This window comes from Protopterus annectens, chromosome 9.part0 (assembly GCF_019279795.1).
Source record: "Protopterus annectens isolate FY-2018-M chromosome 9.part0, PAN1.0, whole genome shotgun sequence".
NCBI classification, from domain to species: Eukaryota; Metazoa; Chordata; order Ceratodontiformes; family Protopteridae; genus Protopterus; species Protopterus annectens.
Genome location: NC_056743.1, coordinates 898,226,411 through 898,246,119, shown reverse-complemented (window position 1 = coordinate 898,246,119; position 19,709 = coordinate 898,226,411). Strand labels below are relative to the sequence as shown.

The 19,709-nt window shown below is 41.1% G+C and overlaps 1 protein-coding gene across 1 annotated transcript in view; it reads left to right on the top strand.

The window, feature by feature from the left end:
• LRP1 (LDL receptor related protein 1) overlaps window positions 1–19,709 on the top strand; it is a 2,772,300-nt gene that overhangs the window by 1,627,891 nt on the left and 1,124,700 nt on the right. Inside the window, exons 37-38 of the mRNA XM_044083629.1 lie at window positions 3,668–3,797; window positions 6,340–6,466. Of these exons, the coding sequence (XP_043939564.1) occupies window positions 3,668–3,797; window positions 6,340–6,466 (257 nt within the window). The remainder of the gene's footprint in view (window positions 1–3,667; window positions 3,798–6,339; window positions 6,467–19,709) is intronic.

The following is a 19,709-nucleotide window of genomic DNA, read 5'->3' as shown; positions in this document are numbered from 1 at the left end:
CAATACCTGCATGGGACCTCAACTATGTCTTGGAAAAACTCACCCTGCCTCCTTTTGAGCCAGCTGCAACTGCTGATATAAAGTTTTTATCTTGGAAAACAGCTCTGCTCCTAGCAGTAACTTCTGCAAGATGAGCTACAGGCACTCATGGCTGTGGAACCTTTTATCATGTTTTATCCAGACACGGTTTCTCTGAGGACAAACCCAACATTTTTGCCTAAGGTGGTGTCCAGTGTGGCTCTTAACCAAACTATTCATCTGCCAACTTTTTATCCAAATCCACAGAACAAGGGGCAGAGAATTCTGCATTCTTTGGACGTACACAGACATCTTAGATTCTACTTGGACAGAACCAAAGTTTTTAGGAAGACAGAGCAATTACTAGTGATATATGCTGCAGGATCACAAGGGAAGGCTATCTCAAAGCAGACTGTTTCAAAGTGGATAGGCCACTGCATTCGTTTCTGCTATTTTCACCATGTCAAGCCAGTGCCTAAGGGCATTAGGCCACATTCAACCAGAGCTGCAGCCACTTCAGCAGCCTTTCTCAGGGGAGTACCAACCAAAGACATTTTAGAGACTGCTACTTGGAGTTCAGTGCACACCTTTACAAAGCACTATCATCTGCCACTTTACTCTAAATCCAGGGCAGGCTTTGCCACTGCAGTTCTGCAGGGCCTCATAGCCGCTCCTAATGCTGTTTAGCTCCAGCCTCCCAACCATAGCTTTGGGACTCTACCCAAATGTAATGCCTGCAGCAGTGAAACACGAAGAACATAATATAGTTGTGTACACTTACCATAAATGTAGATGTTCGAGTGTATTCACTGTTGCAGTCCAGGTTACCCACCCGCCATCCCCCTTTTTTCTGCTGGAACTTATCTTTCCTTCTCTGATTTATACAACCTATGTGGTGTATTTGCTTGTAGATGAAGGTAAAGTTTATATTGGTGCATATATTTTTATATATAAATTTTGGCTACCCTTTCAGGGGGCACCTGACATCTGGGGCAAGAAAAACTGAAGAAAATGGCGTTGGCTGCTTGTTTTATACCCCTAATGACTTGACATCAGGGAAGGGGCGACAGCAGCCGACGCAGGACCCAAGACTTTGGAATTCAGGCCAACTGAGGGCAATCTGCCAACAGGATTACCCAAATGTAATGACTGCAACAGTGAATACACTCGAACATCTACATTTATGGTAAGTGTACACAACTGTACTTTCCTCTCCACAGAGGAGGGGCCACAACTGACCTTGGTAACGATTGCCCCGTAAGCCTGACTAGCTTGGTCTGCAAGGCTATGGAGCGCATCATTATGGAACTCATTAACAAAGACATTGGGAACCTCCAAACACTTGACCTGACTCAGTTCGGCTTTGTTAAGGGCAGATCGTGCATACTAAACCTGGTGTACTTCTTCGAGACAGTCACCAAGGCCATAGATGAGGGAAAGGTGGTTCACACAGCCTACCTTGACCTCGCCAAGGCTTTCGACACCATTCCCCACTCAGGTATTACAGAAAAACTCACCAGCCTGAACATAAACCCCTACGTCACGAGATGGGTTGCCAACTGGCTTACAGACAGGACTCACGGTAAGAATAGCGAGCTCCAGGTCCAATTCTAAACCAGTCACAAGTGGTGTCCCGCAAGACTCAGTCCTGGGACCCCTACTGTTCGGCATATACTTCTCAGAAGTACAGGAAAACACAGGAGGACTATGGCTAACCAAGTTCGCCGATGACTGCAAACTGAGAGCCATAGTTGACTCCGGCTGACATGGACATTCTCCAGTGGCGCCTTACTGAGACAGACACCTGGTGTCAAAGTCATGGCCTCAAGCTAATTGCCAAAAAATGCATAGTCATCCCATTTGGGAAAAACAAAACACCCACGAATTACCACATAGGTGGCAACCCCCTTAATACAGAAGAGGTAAGAGATTTGGGGACCCAGGTAGATAGTAATCTCTTCTTTGACAATCATATTGTCAGAGTAGTTAGGAAATCCTTCTTTGTGGCCCATCTAATTACTAAATGGTTCGCATCTAGAAATAGAGGTTATAGTGCCCCTCTACTCGTCACTTATTAGACCTATCAGAATACAATGCCCCATTTGGGATGTAGTTCACAAGACACTGCGAACAGCTGGAAAGACCACAAAAGTACCTCACCAAGAGGATTACTGGCCTCAAACATGTGTCCTATGCAGCCCGACTGAAAAAACTCCGGCTGTACGCAGTGGCATATCGCTTACTCAGAGGTGATCTCTGCCTGACTTACAAAGCCATGTCCAACTCAGAATTGATGGACATGCTCCACCTAAAGAAATCCAAGTCACTGCGAGCCACGCGCTCTAGTGAGCTAAACCTCGCCACAACAATAAATTGAACATGCTGGAGGGATAGATTCCCGTCAGAGACTCCCCATGCTTTGGAACAAAATTCCAAATTACATCACTCAGAGCCCCTCACTAACATTCTTCAAGAGAAACCTTGACGAGTGGATGGGTAACAGAAAATACACCCCTGGGATCACTTCATTGGCTCTGGTTGACAGAGGATCAATTAATTAATCAATGGGGCAGCGAAAGCCGACATACTCTGGCTAGGCTTATAAATGCCCTCGGGCAGATAGCCTAGTAATTACCTATGAACATGTGTAGGCATTTATTTGTTTTTCAAAAAAATGTATTTTCATACAAATAGTTTTACTATAAAAACGGTGGCTAGTGCCCAATATGCAAAAACATCCTCGGTTAAGAGTCTTTGCCCTTGGTTGTTTTTAGGTTTGCCCTTGTGTCCTGAGAAAGTAAATTGGGTTGTCGTGTGCTTTACTGCACCCCCATTTTCAGTGTAATCTGTGTTACTGCAAAAGAAGTCCCACAGTGGTGGTTGTCGATACCTGCCACAGCTTCTTTCCATCTAGTTGGATTCATGGTTTGTGGTGTGTTCTGTCTAAAGTTGCACGTCCTCCCTGTGTCTATGTGGATTTCTGCTGGGGTCTCTAGTTTTCTCACACATCTCCTTCTGGGGTCTCTTGTTTTCACACAGATTTGTTGGTGGGTAAATTTGGAGGTATTGCCATTTTCTCTTAGGTGTGCATGTGTCTGTCTGTGTCTCCTGTGATAGACTTGTGCCCTCTGTAGGAATGTTTCCTACTTTTCACCTGTTGCTTGATGTGCTGGGCTTCAGCTCTTTGTGACATTGAGTTGGAGAAATGGCTATTAAAATGAATGAATTACTGAATTATTGCAGATTCTTGTAGAGGTTGCACAGTATTTTTAGATAGGTTCATATCAGCTTAGCTGTCATTTTAATCCTAACCCAACCACCTGAGGTTAAAATCAAACCCTAGTACTTTATAACTGTGAGATGAAGACCTTAACCATCATGCCAAACACATCTGCTTGTGGAATCCATGGAACAGATTACGTCTTCTTCTCAAAATGAAGATGTTCCTGTAGTTCAGTTTTTTCAAGTGGATTACATTATTCAGTTTCAGTAAACTCAAGTTTTTTCTTTACTATGTATAATGGTAAAACCAGTTAACTCTTACGATTTCCAGATATTTTGACATGTTGTACTGTCACTGACTAAATCCTTCTTCCTTTTCACAGTAACCATCTCTTGTATTTCTCCCTTTTATTTTTTACTGTTGTAGGAAACATCTATTGGACAGATCAAGGGTTTGATGTGATTGAAGTGGCCAGGCTGAATGGCTCTTTCCGGTATGTTGTGATCTCACTAGGACTAGACAAACCCCGTGCCATTGCAGTACACCCAGAGAGAGGGTAAGGAACTCTAAATTTGGTTTTATTTCAACATGTATGTAAACACACTGTGTGTGTGTGTGTGTGTGTGTGTGTGTGTGTGTGTGTGTGTGTGTGTGTGTGTGCGCGCACGCGCACATGAAACAGGATTGCTTATTGTATGTGTGTGGGTGTCCTACTCCTCGCTAATTTTGAATGTGTTTACATATTGCTACAACCCCAGGTTACATTAATTTACAGTCTTATGATGTTTAAACATATTTAGCTTTCATTTTGTTTGGAAGTATTTAGCTTCATTTTGCTTATATATCATATCTATACATTTTTAAGAACATAGAATTTTATTTTTAATCTGCAGACTTTTTCAGTATAGTATTTGTGTAAGCACTTTAATGCTTAATAATCAATCAGTTTTTAATGTTTTTAGAATATCCTGTTATGGAGATGGAGCCATGTAGATTAGCATTAATCACTTCAGTGAATTAAGCCATCACATTTGTGTTAGATTCTGCCATACAATCAAAAAAGTCTGCACTTTATCGTATAGGGGTGAGGAATGAGTCCCCGTCATAAAGGATTGTGATTTTTTTCTCTTCCATAATTAAGGCATTGTGGAATTTGCATAGGGTGTAATAGAAGCTGATGGCAGTTAAGACTGTTAGGCAAAACCATTATGCTCCTCTTTTCACCATCATGACTGCGTTTCGTAAATCTTTCCTCTCACTTGCTGACGGTCATCTGGTGCATTCACCGTGCCTGCTTGAAAGTCTCATTTAAATGTCTGTGGGTAACATTTTTTAAGTAAACATTGCAAGTCTTTATCAGTTAATGTTCACCATTATTGACAGTGCATTGAGCAATCGTACCATTGTAAAAAAAACTTAAAGTAGTAATTATATTCTCAGATTGGTAAAGAAACTGAGAATAAAAGTCAGCTGCACTAAACTGAGCAGTTAAACTGTTAAGCAGCAGGGTAAAGGTCATACTGCACATTAGCAGCTGTCTTTTATGTCTGCTTACATTTGTAATTATGGCCAAATGATATTGCTCATCTTTGTATAATACTACATTCCACACTGACAACTCTCTCTAAAAATTGTATCGTTACCCCACCACTGCATTTCCTGTCCAGCCGCTAGATCAAGGAGCTATAATGCTTCATAAATGGTTATAGCAGAAGAATGTTATAGCAGCCCACTTTATTTATGTAAGTGAATAAAATCCTGTCTTTGACCAACAGAACTGAATTCAGTTACTGGCCCAGCCACCTGTTGGAGCTGGTGGGGAAAAGAATGAAGAAGCTTAGCCCATTTGACACTTTTTGTAGGTACTGGCAGGGAGACGTGCATATAAATACTTTGTGGTAGAATCCTTGTTGATGATCAGGGATCACATGCAGGTTTTGTCTACAAAGTGAGCTTAGTCAAGGTTAGATCACACATTGAAGCACAGAAATGCATTGCATGTCCCTTCGCATGGCAAGTGTTTGGACTTTGTGGGCATGCGCAAAGGGGACATGAGAATTCAACCAGTCACTCCATCCTCTGGAGCCAGTGCTGGCTCTCAGGCTCATTTTTTTCTTGCAACATCCATCATCATCACCATGGAAAGGATGAGAAAACCAGGCCCTGAAAGGTTAAACTCTGGTGAAGTTACAGCCATAGTCTTTAGGAGAGGAAGGACTCAAGGCAATGGTCCACAAAAAAATGATGGGAGGATATGTGTGTATGGCTTCCAAATATGAAACTAAAAGTCTAGAAGATTTATGATTTTTGCTTGGACATGTTTGCACAGGTATTTTTATACCCCAAGCAGACTCCAAAGACGTTTTCCTCAGGTACATTGCAAATATTGGATGTGTGAAGAGGAAGGAAAAGGTAATTGGCAACATATTTTGGGGAGTGTAATGAGTTTGGCAGGCTTAAAAAAAAATCTGTGCAGACTACTCTGTCAGAACTATTGGGTTTGCAAATTGGTGTAACTAAGTAAATCATTTTTTGAGCTGTGATGCATAATCAGAATTGCTTAGACAAAGCAAGGCCTTGCTGTGTTTAATTCCGGTGGTTGCCAAAAAAGCTGCTGTTAGAAAATGGAAATCAAAGCATAAACCAGCCATACTAGAATTAGTGAATATATATTAAAATAGATAAAATAAATAGAAGTGGGGAGTAGGAGAAAAAATGGGAATTATGGGAACAATACATGTAGAATAATTCTTTGGAGGAGGAGTGAGGTTTAAGCAAAGTTAAGAATTGAATGATCAATGTAACATTCGATTTGACAATAACTGTTTAGAGCATTATATGTGATACATAATGTTTGCAAATTAAAATGTCCATATGGTTAGTTTTCATTTATATAAATATATGATTGCACATGTTATGAGTGATAATTCAATAATGATGTTTGTTTAAAAAAAAGCCAGCCTTGGTTCTGTCTGGGTTTTGTTCAGCTTATAGGCTGGTATATGTGTGGGTGTTCATTAGCAGTAAATTAAAGAAATCAATTATTTGTATTTTTTCCACCCCATGTTTTGTGTTAATTGAGTTTTTTTTTTTTGTAGGTATTTGTTCTGGACAGAATGGGGTCAGTATCCTCGTATTGAGAGGTCTCGTTTGGATGGTACAGAAAGAGTAGTGTTGGTCAATGCTAGTATAAGCTGGCCAAATGGAATATCCATTGACTATGAGGTTAGTTTTCACTACTAATATTTAAAATATTATGATCTGCTGATGCATTTGTATTTGAGATGTAGGGATTAAGCTTCGTGGAAAGGAGTGTGATTTACACCGATTAATTGTTACTGCAGTATCATTACTTGACTGATCAGTGAATTTCTCTAAGCAGCATTTTTCTCTAATTAGGGTTGAACTAACCCACAGATGAGGGACTGGATGCGTCATTCTCATGTCGGATGTTAAGGTGTTTGAATTGTGCATCTCTCTTACCAGTTTGTGTATGATGGTCGGGGAGTGTAGTCTCACAGTTCGCACTGCTGATCACCAGATAAATGTACGAGTGGTGGTTGGTGTTATGCCAGATGAGCACTACTACCTCAAGTTATGACTAATACTTACCACATGCAAATACAATTTAAACTGTACAGCTACAGAATTATCACCAACTAAATATGTGAGTAGTGGTTGGTCATAATACTATATTTACGCTAGTGCCATGGGGTATGATCGAGACCTGCAATACTTATATAAACATTACTGTGTACGGCTGCAGAACAGAGGTATAATCTCTGGCTGCCTGATATTTTGAGCATCTCAGTCTGAGTCCATTGCTGTTTAGTACAATGTTACTAACAGAAATGAAATATTTTTTTTTCTGTGAGCTGTTTTCCCCCCAGACCTGCTGACTTTTGGGTCTCCCTTGATTGAATTAGAGCCCATTTGAGCTGGTGATACACAGTTTGGGGAGAAACAAAGGTGAAAACTGCACAGAGGAGCTGTCATCCAGGCAGCCATGAAGTTGATGTATGCCCTTGCTGGCATCCTGACAGTGAATGTTTAGACCCTATAAATGAAAACACTCTGTATAAAATCAGGTAAAAGATGAGAATAAGAAGCCAGTAATTGATTGCCCAGGGAAGACTAGAAGGTAGCTGACAACAGAATGTTTTTTACTGTATCTAAACAGTCTTATTCTTATCACAGTCTACAGAGAATAGTGTGTCCTAAGAACTGCAGTCAGTGCAACAGTCTGTAGATGACACTGGCAGATTATCAAAGTTTAAACCAAAGTTTGTGGGAAACCAGACACTAGTTTCTGTCCTTATTACACTCTCTGTAAAAATGAGTCCAGGTTTGTCTGAATTTGTTAATGTACACAATTCGACTTACAGGAGAATTCAGACATCTTCCTTTAGCTTTCTTTGCAAGTTAAAGGTTTCCAAAATTCAAGTGACAATCCACAACTAGGGAAAACAGCAGTCCTGGATCAGTATACATTGAAAGTGATTTTAAAACAAAGCAATATTCTTTTCTTTTAGACCAGGCTGCTTAGAGCACAGTATTCCATTCAGAAAAAAACTATGGCAGCTTTTTATATGAGGTCGTGTGGGATTAAGTTCCATTCTCTACACACAGCTATATCACTTAAAAGAGCAGTTGCAAATTTCATACATTTTATAAAATATAACACACCTGCTCTTCACAAACGATTTATATGTGTTCTTTGGTGTTACTCACGACATCAGTGTTAAATTTAAAATCAGGTTAATAGAATTGGAGTATTGTATTCTTGGAATCATTTTTATTGACAGTTTTTATTTGTTTTCAGAAACTTGCTGTTTAATCGAGGAAGGAAGTATGGGATGCCTTTAAGATGCCTGAACTTACAGAGGGAGGCTTTTCATTACACTTTGCTGATCTTCTTTTGGCTAGCATTCTGGGTACCTGAGGTCTGGCTAGGAATGAAATATGAGTCACCAGAGACCACTCAGCCACTGCATTGTCATTTCTTTGTGAATACCAGAGGAGAAAAAAACACACATGAAAACTGGAGTAACGGTCACTATCCCAACGCTTTACTGTGCTTACTAGTACTTCGGCATGACACCTTCCAGGGAATAATTCACCACAAGGATAGTGCATATTGCATACACATCCATCAGTAATCCAATAAAACAATTAACCAATGGGTGAGGCATGGAGACAAAAATACATCTAAATATTAACAGCTGAATAAACTGCTAAACTCTAACATACAAATTGCTGACATTTCATTTCACTATGTGAAAAATACATACATATAAAACATCCCATAAATATACATTATTAAACACTAAAGCTTACTGAATATAACATCTCATTCTAGGTCCCCTCAAGGACCCATATAAACAGTCATATTTACAATTTATTTTCAGCAATACATGCCAGAAAACTAATAAATCATGTTGCACTAAATGAAGAACATATAGAACTTAAAAGCATCATCTAAATTTCAAATGACGCTAAAAGAACTGATATCAGAATTGGTTTTATACTCCATAATTCTTTTCTTGGCCATTCTTTTGGTTTGTCCAATATACCATCTGATGGGCTGACAACTACATACAATGGCATAAACAACCCCATTGCTGCTACAATTATAATACCCTAAGGCCCTGAACTTTCTCCCATTGATGAAGCTCATCGAAATGCTCTTAACCTTATCACATACCTTGCATTTTCCACACCTGAAGGTGCCCACTGAACTACCGTTATCGATGATTCTGTTGGTGGCCTTCAGATTAAGTGACTCTCTTAAATTACAAAATCTACTATGTGAAAAAACAACCCTGCCAGTAAAGAACCTCCCCACCTCATCATCCTGTTTGATGATGGGCCAAAATCTATACACAAGGGCTTTTAAAATCCCCAAAAAAGGGGGAAAATTTATTGACAAAAAATATGTCATCCTCTGAAACTTTCTTAGAACCAGAATACAATAAAGCCTTTTCTTCGACCTGATGACCTAGAAGAAATAACATCACCTCTGGCCCTATCTTCTGCTTTTTTCAAAATTTCCTTAGAATAACCCCTGATGACTTGCTTGGATGTGACATCGTCAGATTCTCTACCCAAAGTTGTCTTATCATAAATATTACCACCAATGCGTTTATATTCTCCAAAAGGCAGAGAATTTAACATATGCCCTGGATGCATGCTGTCAGCACATAAAAAATTATTAGCTGCTGTATCTTTGTGATAGGGTCTGAAAGAGACCAATCTGTCCTCCCCAACAAAGAACTCCATATCTAAAAATTGCATACTGTCCCTGTGTGTCTTATGAATGATCATTTGAATTTTAGATAATGCCTTTAAGTTCTATATGTTCATTTAGTGCAACATGATTTATTAGTTTTCTGGCATATATTGCTGAAAATAAATTGTAACTATGACTGTTTGTAGGGGTCCTTGAGGGGACCTTGTATGAGATGTTATATTCAGTAAGCTTTAGTGTTTAATAATATATATTTATGGGATGTTTTATATGTATGTATTTTTCACATAGTGAAATGAAATGTCAGCAATTTGTATGTTAGAGTTTAGCAGTTTATTCAACTGTTAATATTTAGATGTATTTTTGTCACCACGACTCACCCATTGGCTAATTGTTTTATTGGGTTATTGATGGATTTGTATATAATATGCATTATTCTTGTGGTGAATTATTCCCTGGAAGGCGTCATACAAGGAAGCACAGTAAAGCATTGGGATAGTGACAGTTACTCCAGTTTTCATGTTTTTTTTTTTTGTTTGTTTGTTTTTTGCCTTGGTTTTTCTGCTTTTGCAGCATGGTGGGTTTTTTTGAATACCAGTGGAGGTAAACAGCAGGACCTAAATGTAATAGAACATTAGTTTGCCTCCAGGAGCTGCCTTCAGAGGGTGTTGTGCAAGTCCACAGCTGTTGCACCAGGAGTTACCTGAGGCTAAATAAAAGACTGGTGCAAACAAGATGGTGCAGCTTCCCAAACCCGTTTCCAAGTGATTACTTAAGGTCATGGAGATTATTCTTTCTTGTACAATGCCTTATGTTCAGGGATAGAAGACTAGGTAAGGACTTGGGTATTCAGGAAGGGGACAAAGATGGCACATGGAGCTGAATTGCTCTGCAGAAAGTTTTAATGACATTTCCTCCACTGCTGTCTTTCCTTAGGATGCAATTTAATAAATTAAAAATGTCCTGGTGCGCATAAAGCTTGATATTGATAACCCAACCCATCATACATTACTCCACACCATACTCCCCACAATTAACCAAACGCCCTTCCAACTCTCCAATACACATAACCCTCCTACTCCAAAAAGGTCTTCTAAATTACATCTTAGTAACTATTTACAACCTTTTTCGTTTCTCTTTACACAACCACCTTTATTATGTTCCCAAAACCCTTAACCTACCCCTCACTACTCCTATCTTTCTTCAACCTATCCTACGTTTACTACCTCACTCAACCCACACATACTAGCCACACTCAAGCCTTCCACATAACTACTCACTTTAACACGCCTACTTTGAAACCTTACATCATAATATTTCCCCATCTTTATCCTATAAACTAATGCATCAAAGCACAACCCATACTCTAAGCAATCCAAATACCTTACCAATATTATTCTACATCTAATTACTACTCTAGTATCAGGAGACAAACATCCCAACCCTGGCCCCTCAAACTCTTCCACCATAGACAAGTCTATACTTTTCACCTCCCTAAACTCCCAAAGCATAGTAAACAAAGTCCCAAGCCTCCATGCCTGGCTCTCACACAATAAACCCGACATTTTATCTATCTCTGAAACATGGCTAAAGTCCCACATAAAAGACCATGAAATAACACCACCAAACTACTCAATCATCAGGAAAGATAGATCCCATAAAAAAGGTGGTGGTGTAGCTCTCTTATATTCACCCTCCCTGACAGTCGCCCCTTATAACAAACTGATTCCCAACTTCAATAAAGCAGAATTACTCCTGACAAAATTTCAAATGAATAAACACAAACACATATTAATAGCCTCCCTCTACATCCCCCCGGAGACAATATTACTACACTCGGAAATATCCTTTTCTGGCTCTCCACTAATATTAACAATGAAATAATAATCTAAGGCGATACAAACATCAACTGGTCCTCCATTCAGTCTGCCACAAGTCCACTTAATATTAACTTTTACAACTTCTCACAGCTAATTAACTCCACAACCCGCCCCTCAAAAACTCTATCTACTGGTAGCATTCTAGACTGGATTTTAGTCTCTCACCCTCATTACTTCTCTGACAGTGGCACACTTCCAGACTCCCTCAGTGATCACCTGCCCACCTTTGCACATCGACTCCCAACACCTTTACTCAGAACACACAACTACATAACCATCCGCAACCAAAAAAACTTTAATCCTACAGCTTTCACTGACTCCCTAAAAGCAATTAACTGGAATGTTCTAAAAAATCTAGCCCTAGATGATGCTGTAGCTCACTTCAACTCAACCTTCTTAAATCTCCTAGATAACCATGCTCCACTAAGCTCTAAAAGAATAAAACTAAAAACCACCCCCTGGCTAACCAAAAATACCCTAACAGCTGTGAGACACAGAGACAAAGTCTGGGCTCTTGACCATAAAAATAAATCTCCCCTTACCCATACCGAATTCAAAACACTCAGAAACAAAGTAAAAAAGCTCATTACTGCTGATCGACAAAACTATTTCTCCAAACTCCAAAACAGTAATAAAACAAACCTTCAGAAGTTCTGGAAAGGAATTTCTACCCTTATCAATCCTGGCAAAATACTCAACCCCAGCCCTGACCCCAATGTTCCTGACAACGACTTAGCTACACAATTCAACTCCTTTTTCATAGATTCCATCTCCAAACTAACATCTTCATTCTCCAATATCACTCCATCCTCCACTTCTCCCACTCTCCCTTCAACTAACACCCTTCACTTCCTTCCATCTCTACTACCACTTCCTCTCCATTTCCATCACCCCCTCTTCCCACACCTCTGTCACTAAAATCAGTTCCAACATCTACGATAAAAAAACTTATACAGAAACTTAAACCATGCTCCAATGCCCCTGACAATATTCCTTCATACTTCCTTAGCATAGCTGCTGAAGCCATTGCCTACCCCATCAGTATACTAATCAACCGCTCTATCAAAGAAAGCATGGTATCCCAAATTTGGAAAAAGGCTTTCATCATACCTCTACATAAAGTGGCAATAACAACAATGTTACAAACTTCCACCCCATAGCTGTCTTATCCCCTATCTCTAAACTCCTAGAAAAGTGCATCCATCTACAGCTCTTACCTTACCTCTTAGACAATAATCTACTAACTCCAACTCAGCACGGCTTTCGACCCGGTCATAGCACTATGACAGCCCTCCTCTCCTTCCTAGAAATGGTAAATACAGCTCGGGACTCTGGTCATATCGTCTCTACCCTCTTACTTGATCTTTCAAAGGCCTTTGACACCATCTGTCACAAACTTCTCCTAACTAAACTCTCTCAACTCAGCTTATCTCCTTCCTCATTGTCCTGGTTCTCTAGCTACTTGTCAAGTAGATATCGAGCAGTAAAGCGGAAAACAGCCACATCCTCTTTTCTAAATACCCCAACTGGAGTTCCCCAGGGCTCCATACTGGGTCCTCTGTTGTTTAATATATTCATAAACGATTTCCACAACTCTATCCCATTCTCCAGCATTATCCAATATGCTTATGATTCAGCTATCATTTGTTCTGCCACATCCTTCCCAGTGCTACAAAAGCTTACACAAGATGCCTTCTCTATCACTGAACTATGGATGAAAGATAACCACGTTGCTCTCAATGCCTCTAAAACCAATCTAATGGTATTTACCCACTCTAAACACACCTCTATCAATACTAACTCTCTATCTATTACCAGCCACAATAACACATCCCTGGAATTGGTGTCCAATGCTAAGTTACTGGGTGTTCAAATCGACAACCATCTCAAATTCAACTCCGACATTCAACACAATATAAAAAAAAAACCATCAAAAACTAGGCATGCTATACTGGCACAATCGCTACGTTACACCCTCCACTAAAATCACTCTCTCTACCTCATTCCTCATCCCCTCTCTTCTCTATGGAGCCCCACTCCTAACTAACATCCAATCTTCCCTTAAAACACAACTTTCCACCTGTTAGAACAAAATTGCTAAATTCGCTACCAGTCATAAGTCTCTTCTACCCACCACTGCTCTTCACTGCATAAATTAAAATGGCTTGAACTTCCCAACCAACTTCTCTATTCTCAACTTACTCTTGCTCACAAGCTCATTTTCAAACCTGACCTCTGTCCATCTCTATCCTCAGCATTTAAATTTCACCTTCCCAGCAGAGTGCTTAGATCTAACAACCAAAATCTAATCGAATTGCATAAACCAAATCGTCCCCCTGGTAAAAAAATCTCCTGTCCTTTAGCCTAGCACGACTTTGGAACTCCCTACCTCCTGCCATTCGTACCACCTTCAACCACCTTACATTCAACAAATCTCTTCACTCTCATCTATTTTCCCAGTGGGAATGCTCATGCTCACATCCTTCATGGTCTATACTGACTATCTCTCTTTCTCCTCCACTAGGACATTTCTTATTTCTGCTAAAAAAAAAAAAAAAAAAAAAAAAAAATTACATTGTCTGCTCTGTCAAACTTGCAAATGATACAATTGCTTCTTACTTATCTACATTGAAATGTTTACCTTTTGTAGCCTGCATCTTCTGTAATGTGTACCACCAGTTTGTTCTTCCAAAAATTGTTTGTTCTAACTGTACATTTAACACTAGTCTGTCTACCACAAATTGTATGCTCTAATTGTATAATTCTTGTAAAATATTGTAAAAAGGATGTAAAATCTATTGTAACTTGTTTGGAGCTTTTCTCCCCAGGACTCAATTGAAAATGGGTTCTTCTTGGCCCAATTGACTATCCTGGTAAACCAACTGCAAATAAATAAATAAAATAAATATTGTGTGTGTGTGGTGGGGGTCTAGAGTCTAATGAACTCCCATGTATACATTTAATGTTAGTGCCATTGTCTTGGAGTGCTGACTTTTTTATGTGGGTTTGCATTTGGTGCAGATTTCACAAATATTACAGGATCAACAAAAGAATATAACTTAGAATATGAGTAGAGACCATTCAGTGAATGCATGGTCTTTGTAGGATCATCAGAAATATAACAGCGTAGAATTTTATAGTAAGCACAAATCACTGAGTTAATGTAATGTGCATCTTCCTGCTGTCTGTGTATATATCCTTTAATGATTTTCTAGATTTGCCTCTACTAGAATGTAAAATAGGTAGAATTAATGATGCACATACGTTTCTGGTTTCCTAGAATAATACTGGCAGTTTTTATTTTTGCCTGTGCTGTTTGCCCTTTTGCATGTTGAATCTCAATTTTACCGTGATTGAACTTGAGACTTTTCATTTCCCCCATACTATTCTCAGCATGGAGGTGAGAGCCATCTAGTGGGGTCATCGTCCATGCAGCCACTATGAGCTTTGTACCCTCAATAACATCTCTGCAATGAGGGCTTATGATATAGGTTGTAACCCCTCCCCAGAATAGAGGATGAGCAAGATGCATCACTGTGGGAGACGCTGTGCCCTCCCATGCGAGTGCATGTGAGGAAGGCTACTGCATATGCTGCTTTGTGGCCAAACTCTTGCCTTGGGGGTGATCTTGTGTCATTGTCCCCCCTATGAGGGATTCTGACATTTGGGTGACACTGATGTGCCACCTCATCTTGAAGCAGATAAGGCCTGAGCAGCTGATCAAACTGTGGTTTCCTGAGCAGTAGTCGGGGCTTTATCATTCTGCATTGAATGAGCTTGCCCATATTTCAGCAGTGATTTGTTTAAATGATTGGCTCTTTATGACATGATGTTCTTCGTGTTTCACTATTGCAGTCATTACATTTGGGTTATCTGCCTGCAGGTAGCCCTCAGCCGGCTTGAATATCAAAGTCTTGGATTCCTGTCTCAGATGCCATCTCTTCTTCCATGACGTCAGGTCGTCAGGGGTATAAAACATGCAGCCGATGCCATTACATCAGTCTTTGTTGCTGCACGGTGCCCGAAGCAGAAGCAGTTTGCAAGTGCTGGTCGGCCAACTCCTGAAATTTTCGTTTTCGAGTTTCAGAACCGAAGTCTTCAAAAAGCTAAGTACCCCATTGGGGATCATTTTTCTTGCTCTTAACTGATGTTAACAATTGTATTATCTGTGGAAAGCAAATACCTCATAAAGATTTTCATTCGTACTGCATTCCTTGCTTAGGCCCAGACCATGACGTCCCTCGCTGTCAATTTTGTGCCTTATTCAACCCCTGGACTATTCGTCGTCTGTTTATTTTTGCAGCAAATTATTTTGGTACTCTGTTTAACTATACAGATATGGCTTTGGTAAGCCATCCAACTATCGACATTCCGAAAACATGTAAAGATAAAGACAGAGACAGACCGCATAGGTCCAAAGCTGCCGATGATGCTTCTGTTAAGCTAGTCACCAGTTCGCCGGTACTCGGTGAGGTGCTTTTGCAGCCCCTGATACCCACTACTTCAGATTCGCAGGCCTCTCCTGAGACCCATTCGGAGTCCGGTATGCCGCGAGATGCTTCAACTATGGAACCTGCGGATGTCTCTACCTTGGATGGGTCCGGAGCCGCTGTGCAGGCACCGGCTTCTGAGGGTGTATTCAGGCCTACTGACTTGCATTTCAAACCGATGCCATTTTCTTCTTTAAGGTCTAAAACTCGACCCACGCCTAGAAAACCGACGTCCAAACCACATGGTCAGGCCCATATGCCTAAAAAACAAATGATAAGAATGGCTGAAGACCTTATTACTTTAATTAGCAGAAGCCAACCTTCACCCTCTAAGAGACTTAGAACTGGTTTTCCTTCTGATCAGGATTCTGAAATTTCTGTTTCTTCTGATTACCAGGATTTGCCCTTATCTACCTATGAGGATTCTGATGCAGAGGATTCCATTCCCTCTGCTTCTCCTCCAGAAGATTTTTCTTTTAGTGAAACCTTGCACACACTTAGGGAGTATTTCTGCTGGGAACGCCAGGATTACTCTGACTCCAAAAAGAGGCTTAGGGAATTCTTACTTCTACCTCAACACAGGCTTTTAGCTATCCCTCCTGTCCTGGACATTGTAGATGCCTTCTTGGAATCTAGCTTGGCTCCAGACACTTTACCTCCAGCTCCCAGGAAACCTGACAGGTATTGCAGAGTACCTGACTCTCACACGTTCCTCTTCAAGAATCTTACTGCGGACCCAGAGACCATTTCTCAAGGACCTAAAGGCATTAAGGCTACTACTGCCAAAAACCCTCCCCCCTCTGATAGAGATTCCAGGGCCTTGGACAGATGGGTTAAGAAGGTATACACTTCTGCTACTTTGGCCATTAGGGCCTTAAACTGCCAGTTTCATATGTTAAGTATCAGCAGCATATTATGGGACTACTTAAACAGAAAGTGATGTTGTTTCTTGACTGTGCTGAAAATAAAGAATTACAGGATCTAATGCATTCTACTGAACAAGTTGGTAAACATACTTTGCAATGTGGTTTTGACTCTTTAGAAGCATCTAGCAGCGCTGCTGTCACCGGGTCTGTACTTAGAAGGCATGCTTGGCTTAAGGAGCAAAATTTGCCAGATCATGTTAAAGCTAAATTACTGGATGCTCCCTTAAATCAAGACCGCCTGTTTGGCAACAAAGCAGAAGTAGTCCATAAAAAGATGGAGGAAAAGCTAAATCTATGCAAACAGTTAAAGATTTCCTGCAAGTACAGCCTCCCAGATTTAGTAGGCATTGGCCTTCTAAGAATTGGTCCTTTCCTGTCTCTCCCAGGCCTTCTCAGTCAAAACCCAGGAACAGCAGACCACCTAGGCTACAGTCTCAAGGTGCTCACAGGCCTAAGCAGTGGGGGGCTCCCACTTCCAAAGCTGGAAGTAGTAAGACACCCCCCTATGGAAAAATGTCACAATGATTTAACCTTAAACCTTCCAAGCCCTAATCAACTGCCTGCTCCCTTAGGGGGAAGGATCGCCCTGCATGCAAAAAACTGGGAACTCATTACCCCAGGACAAAGCGGTTTTAAATACAGTTTTCCAAGGATACAGATTCCACTTCCACACCTTACCAACCCCAAACGGTTGGACAGACATACCCCCAAATCAGTGGGCAGAGGCTCTACAGCAGGTTCTCTCTTCTGAGTATTAGGGCTATTCAACCTGTCCCAGCAGAAGAATGGGGACAAGGTTTTTACTCGACTTTTCCTGGTATCCAGAAAAGACAGCTTCTGGCGTCCTGTCCTCGACCTCTCTATTCTAAACACCTTTTTGGTAATCCCAAAATTCAAAATGCTAACACTTCAACAGCTGCTTCCTATACTACACAAAGATGCCTGGTTGGCAACCTTAGACTTAAAGGAAGCTTACCTACACATTCCAATAAGGGAATCTTGCAGGAAATACCTACGCTTCAGAGCAGGCTCCATGCATTATCAGTTCTCTGCCCTTCCCTTTGGCTTATCTACTGCACCCAGGGTATTCACAAATTGTCTAGCTCCAGTCATTGCATTTTGCAGGCAAATAAATATTCAAATATATCCATACCTGGACTATTGTCTAATTCAGGTAGAAAGCCAGGGTATGCCAGTAAAACATCTGGCATTTGTAAAGAAATTTCCAACCTCACTGGGGTACACAATAAACAAAAAGAAATCTCATATAGTACCCGGCCAACAAATTGTATTCCTGGGAGCAAGCTTGAACATAACTTCCCAGATAGCTTTCCTCACTCCAGAGAAACAAGTTTATTTGAAAACCTACTTCAAACTGCTGGCCACAAAGACCCAGCTATCTGCAAGGAAAATCCTGCAAGCCCTGGGGTTCACGGCCTCTTGCATCCTACTAATTCCATATGCAAGACTGCATATGAGGAAACTACAATGGTATCTAAAAAGCCTATGGTGTCAACATTCTCAGGACCTGGAATCAATGATTTCTATCATTCCTTGTATAAAGACAGAGTTCCTTTGGTTGGCAGAGGCCTGCTACCACAACAAGGGACTCCCATTGTCTGTACCCCCTACTGCCCAAACCCTGACAACAGATGCAACATACTATGCATGGGGGCTCACTTAGCAGGGGAGTGCTTTCAGGGCAAATGGAACCAGAGTCAGATGCACTTGCATATCAATCAAAAAGAAATGTCAGCTGTACATAATTCCCTGACAGCCTTAAGGACCACATTCTTCCAGGATAATTATTGGTAAAGACAGACAACACTACTGTTATGTGGTACATGAACAAGCAGGGGGGAACCCACTCTTACCCTCTCTGCAGACTAGCCATGGCTCTGTGGAACACAGCCTTGAGCAACCAAGTTCACCTACAAGCTCAGTTCCTGCCAGGCAAGCTAAACTCACTGGCAGATGACCTAAGCAGAAATCTCATGGACCCACACGAGTGGAAACTGGAACCAAAGATGTTCAACCTTTTGAGAAACAAATGGGGGAATCCAGAGATAGACCTGTTTGCCTCCCCCTCAGAACTACCAGTTGGACAAATTCTGCACAAGGACTTCCCACAGTCAAGCTTGGAAAGTGGATGCACTGTCCTTCACCTGGGAAAGCCTCTCGGTTTATGCCTTTCCCCCCTCTGCCTCTCCTCTCGTAAGTTCTGCTAAAGATCAAAGAGGACAAACCAAGGACAATACTGATTGCACCAGACTGGCCACACCAGCACTGGTACCACCTCTTGCGCATTATGTCACTGCTGGAACCATGGCACCTGCCTCAGACCCCTTCCCTGCTGTTCCAGCAGGAGGGCCAGAAGATTCTGCACCCTCAGCTTCAAACCCTGAACCTTGCAGCTTGGCTAATTCCTTGAGCTCTCCAGTAGCATCCTTCAGTAAGCAGGTGCTAGATGTCATTCTGGAGGCAAGGAGGCCTAGTACTAGAAAATCTTATGCTGAAAAGTGGAAAAGAGTTCCTGGAGCCAGTCTCGGGATGGGCACAATGGTGCCCAGCTTACCGCATATTCTTCAGTACTTAACAGAGATGCTCCAGAAGGGCCATTCCTTTTCGTCAATTAAAATTCATGTCTCTGCCATTTCAGCACATTATAATACTGAACCACCCCTCTTCTCTCAGCCCTTGCTAAAGCAATTCCTCAGGGGGGCCAAAATTTTAAGACCTCCCAGGCGAGCCCCTACTCCAGCCTGGGACCTTAACTTTGTATTGGAAAAGCTCACTCTACCTCCTTTTGAGCCAGCTGCAACTGCAGAGTTGAAATTCCTTTTTTGGAAAACAGCCTTCCTTCTAGCCATCACTTCAGCAAGAAGAGTGTCTGAATTACAGGCCCTCATGGCAGTGGAGCCCTTC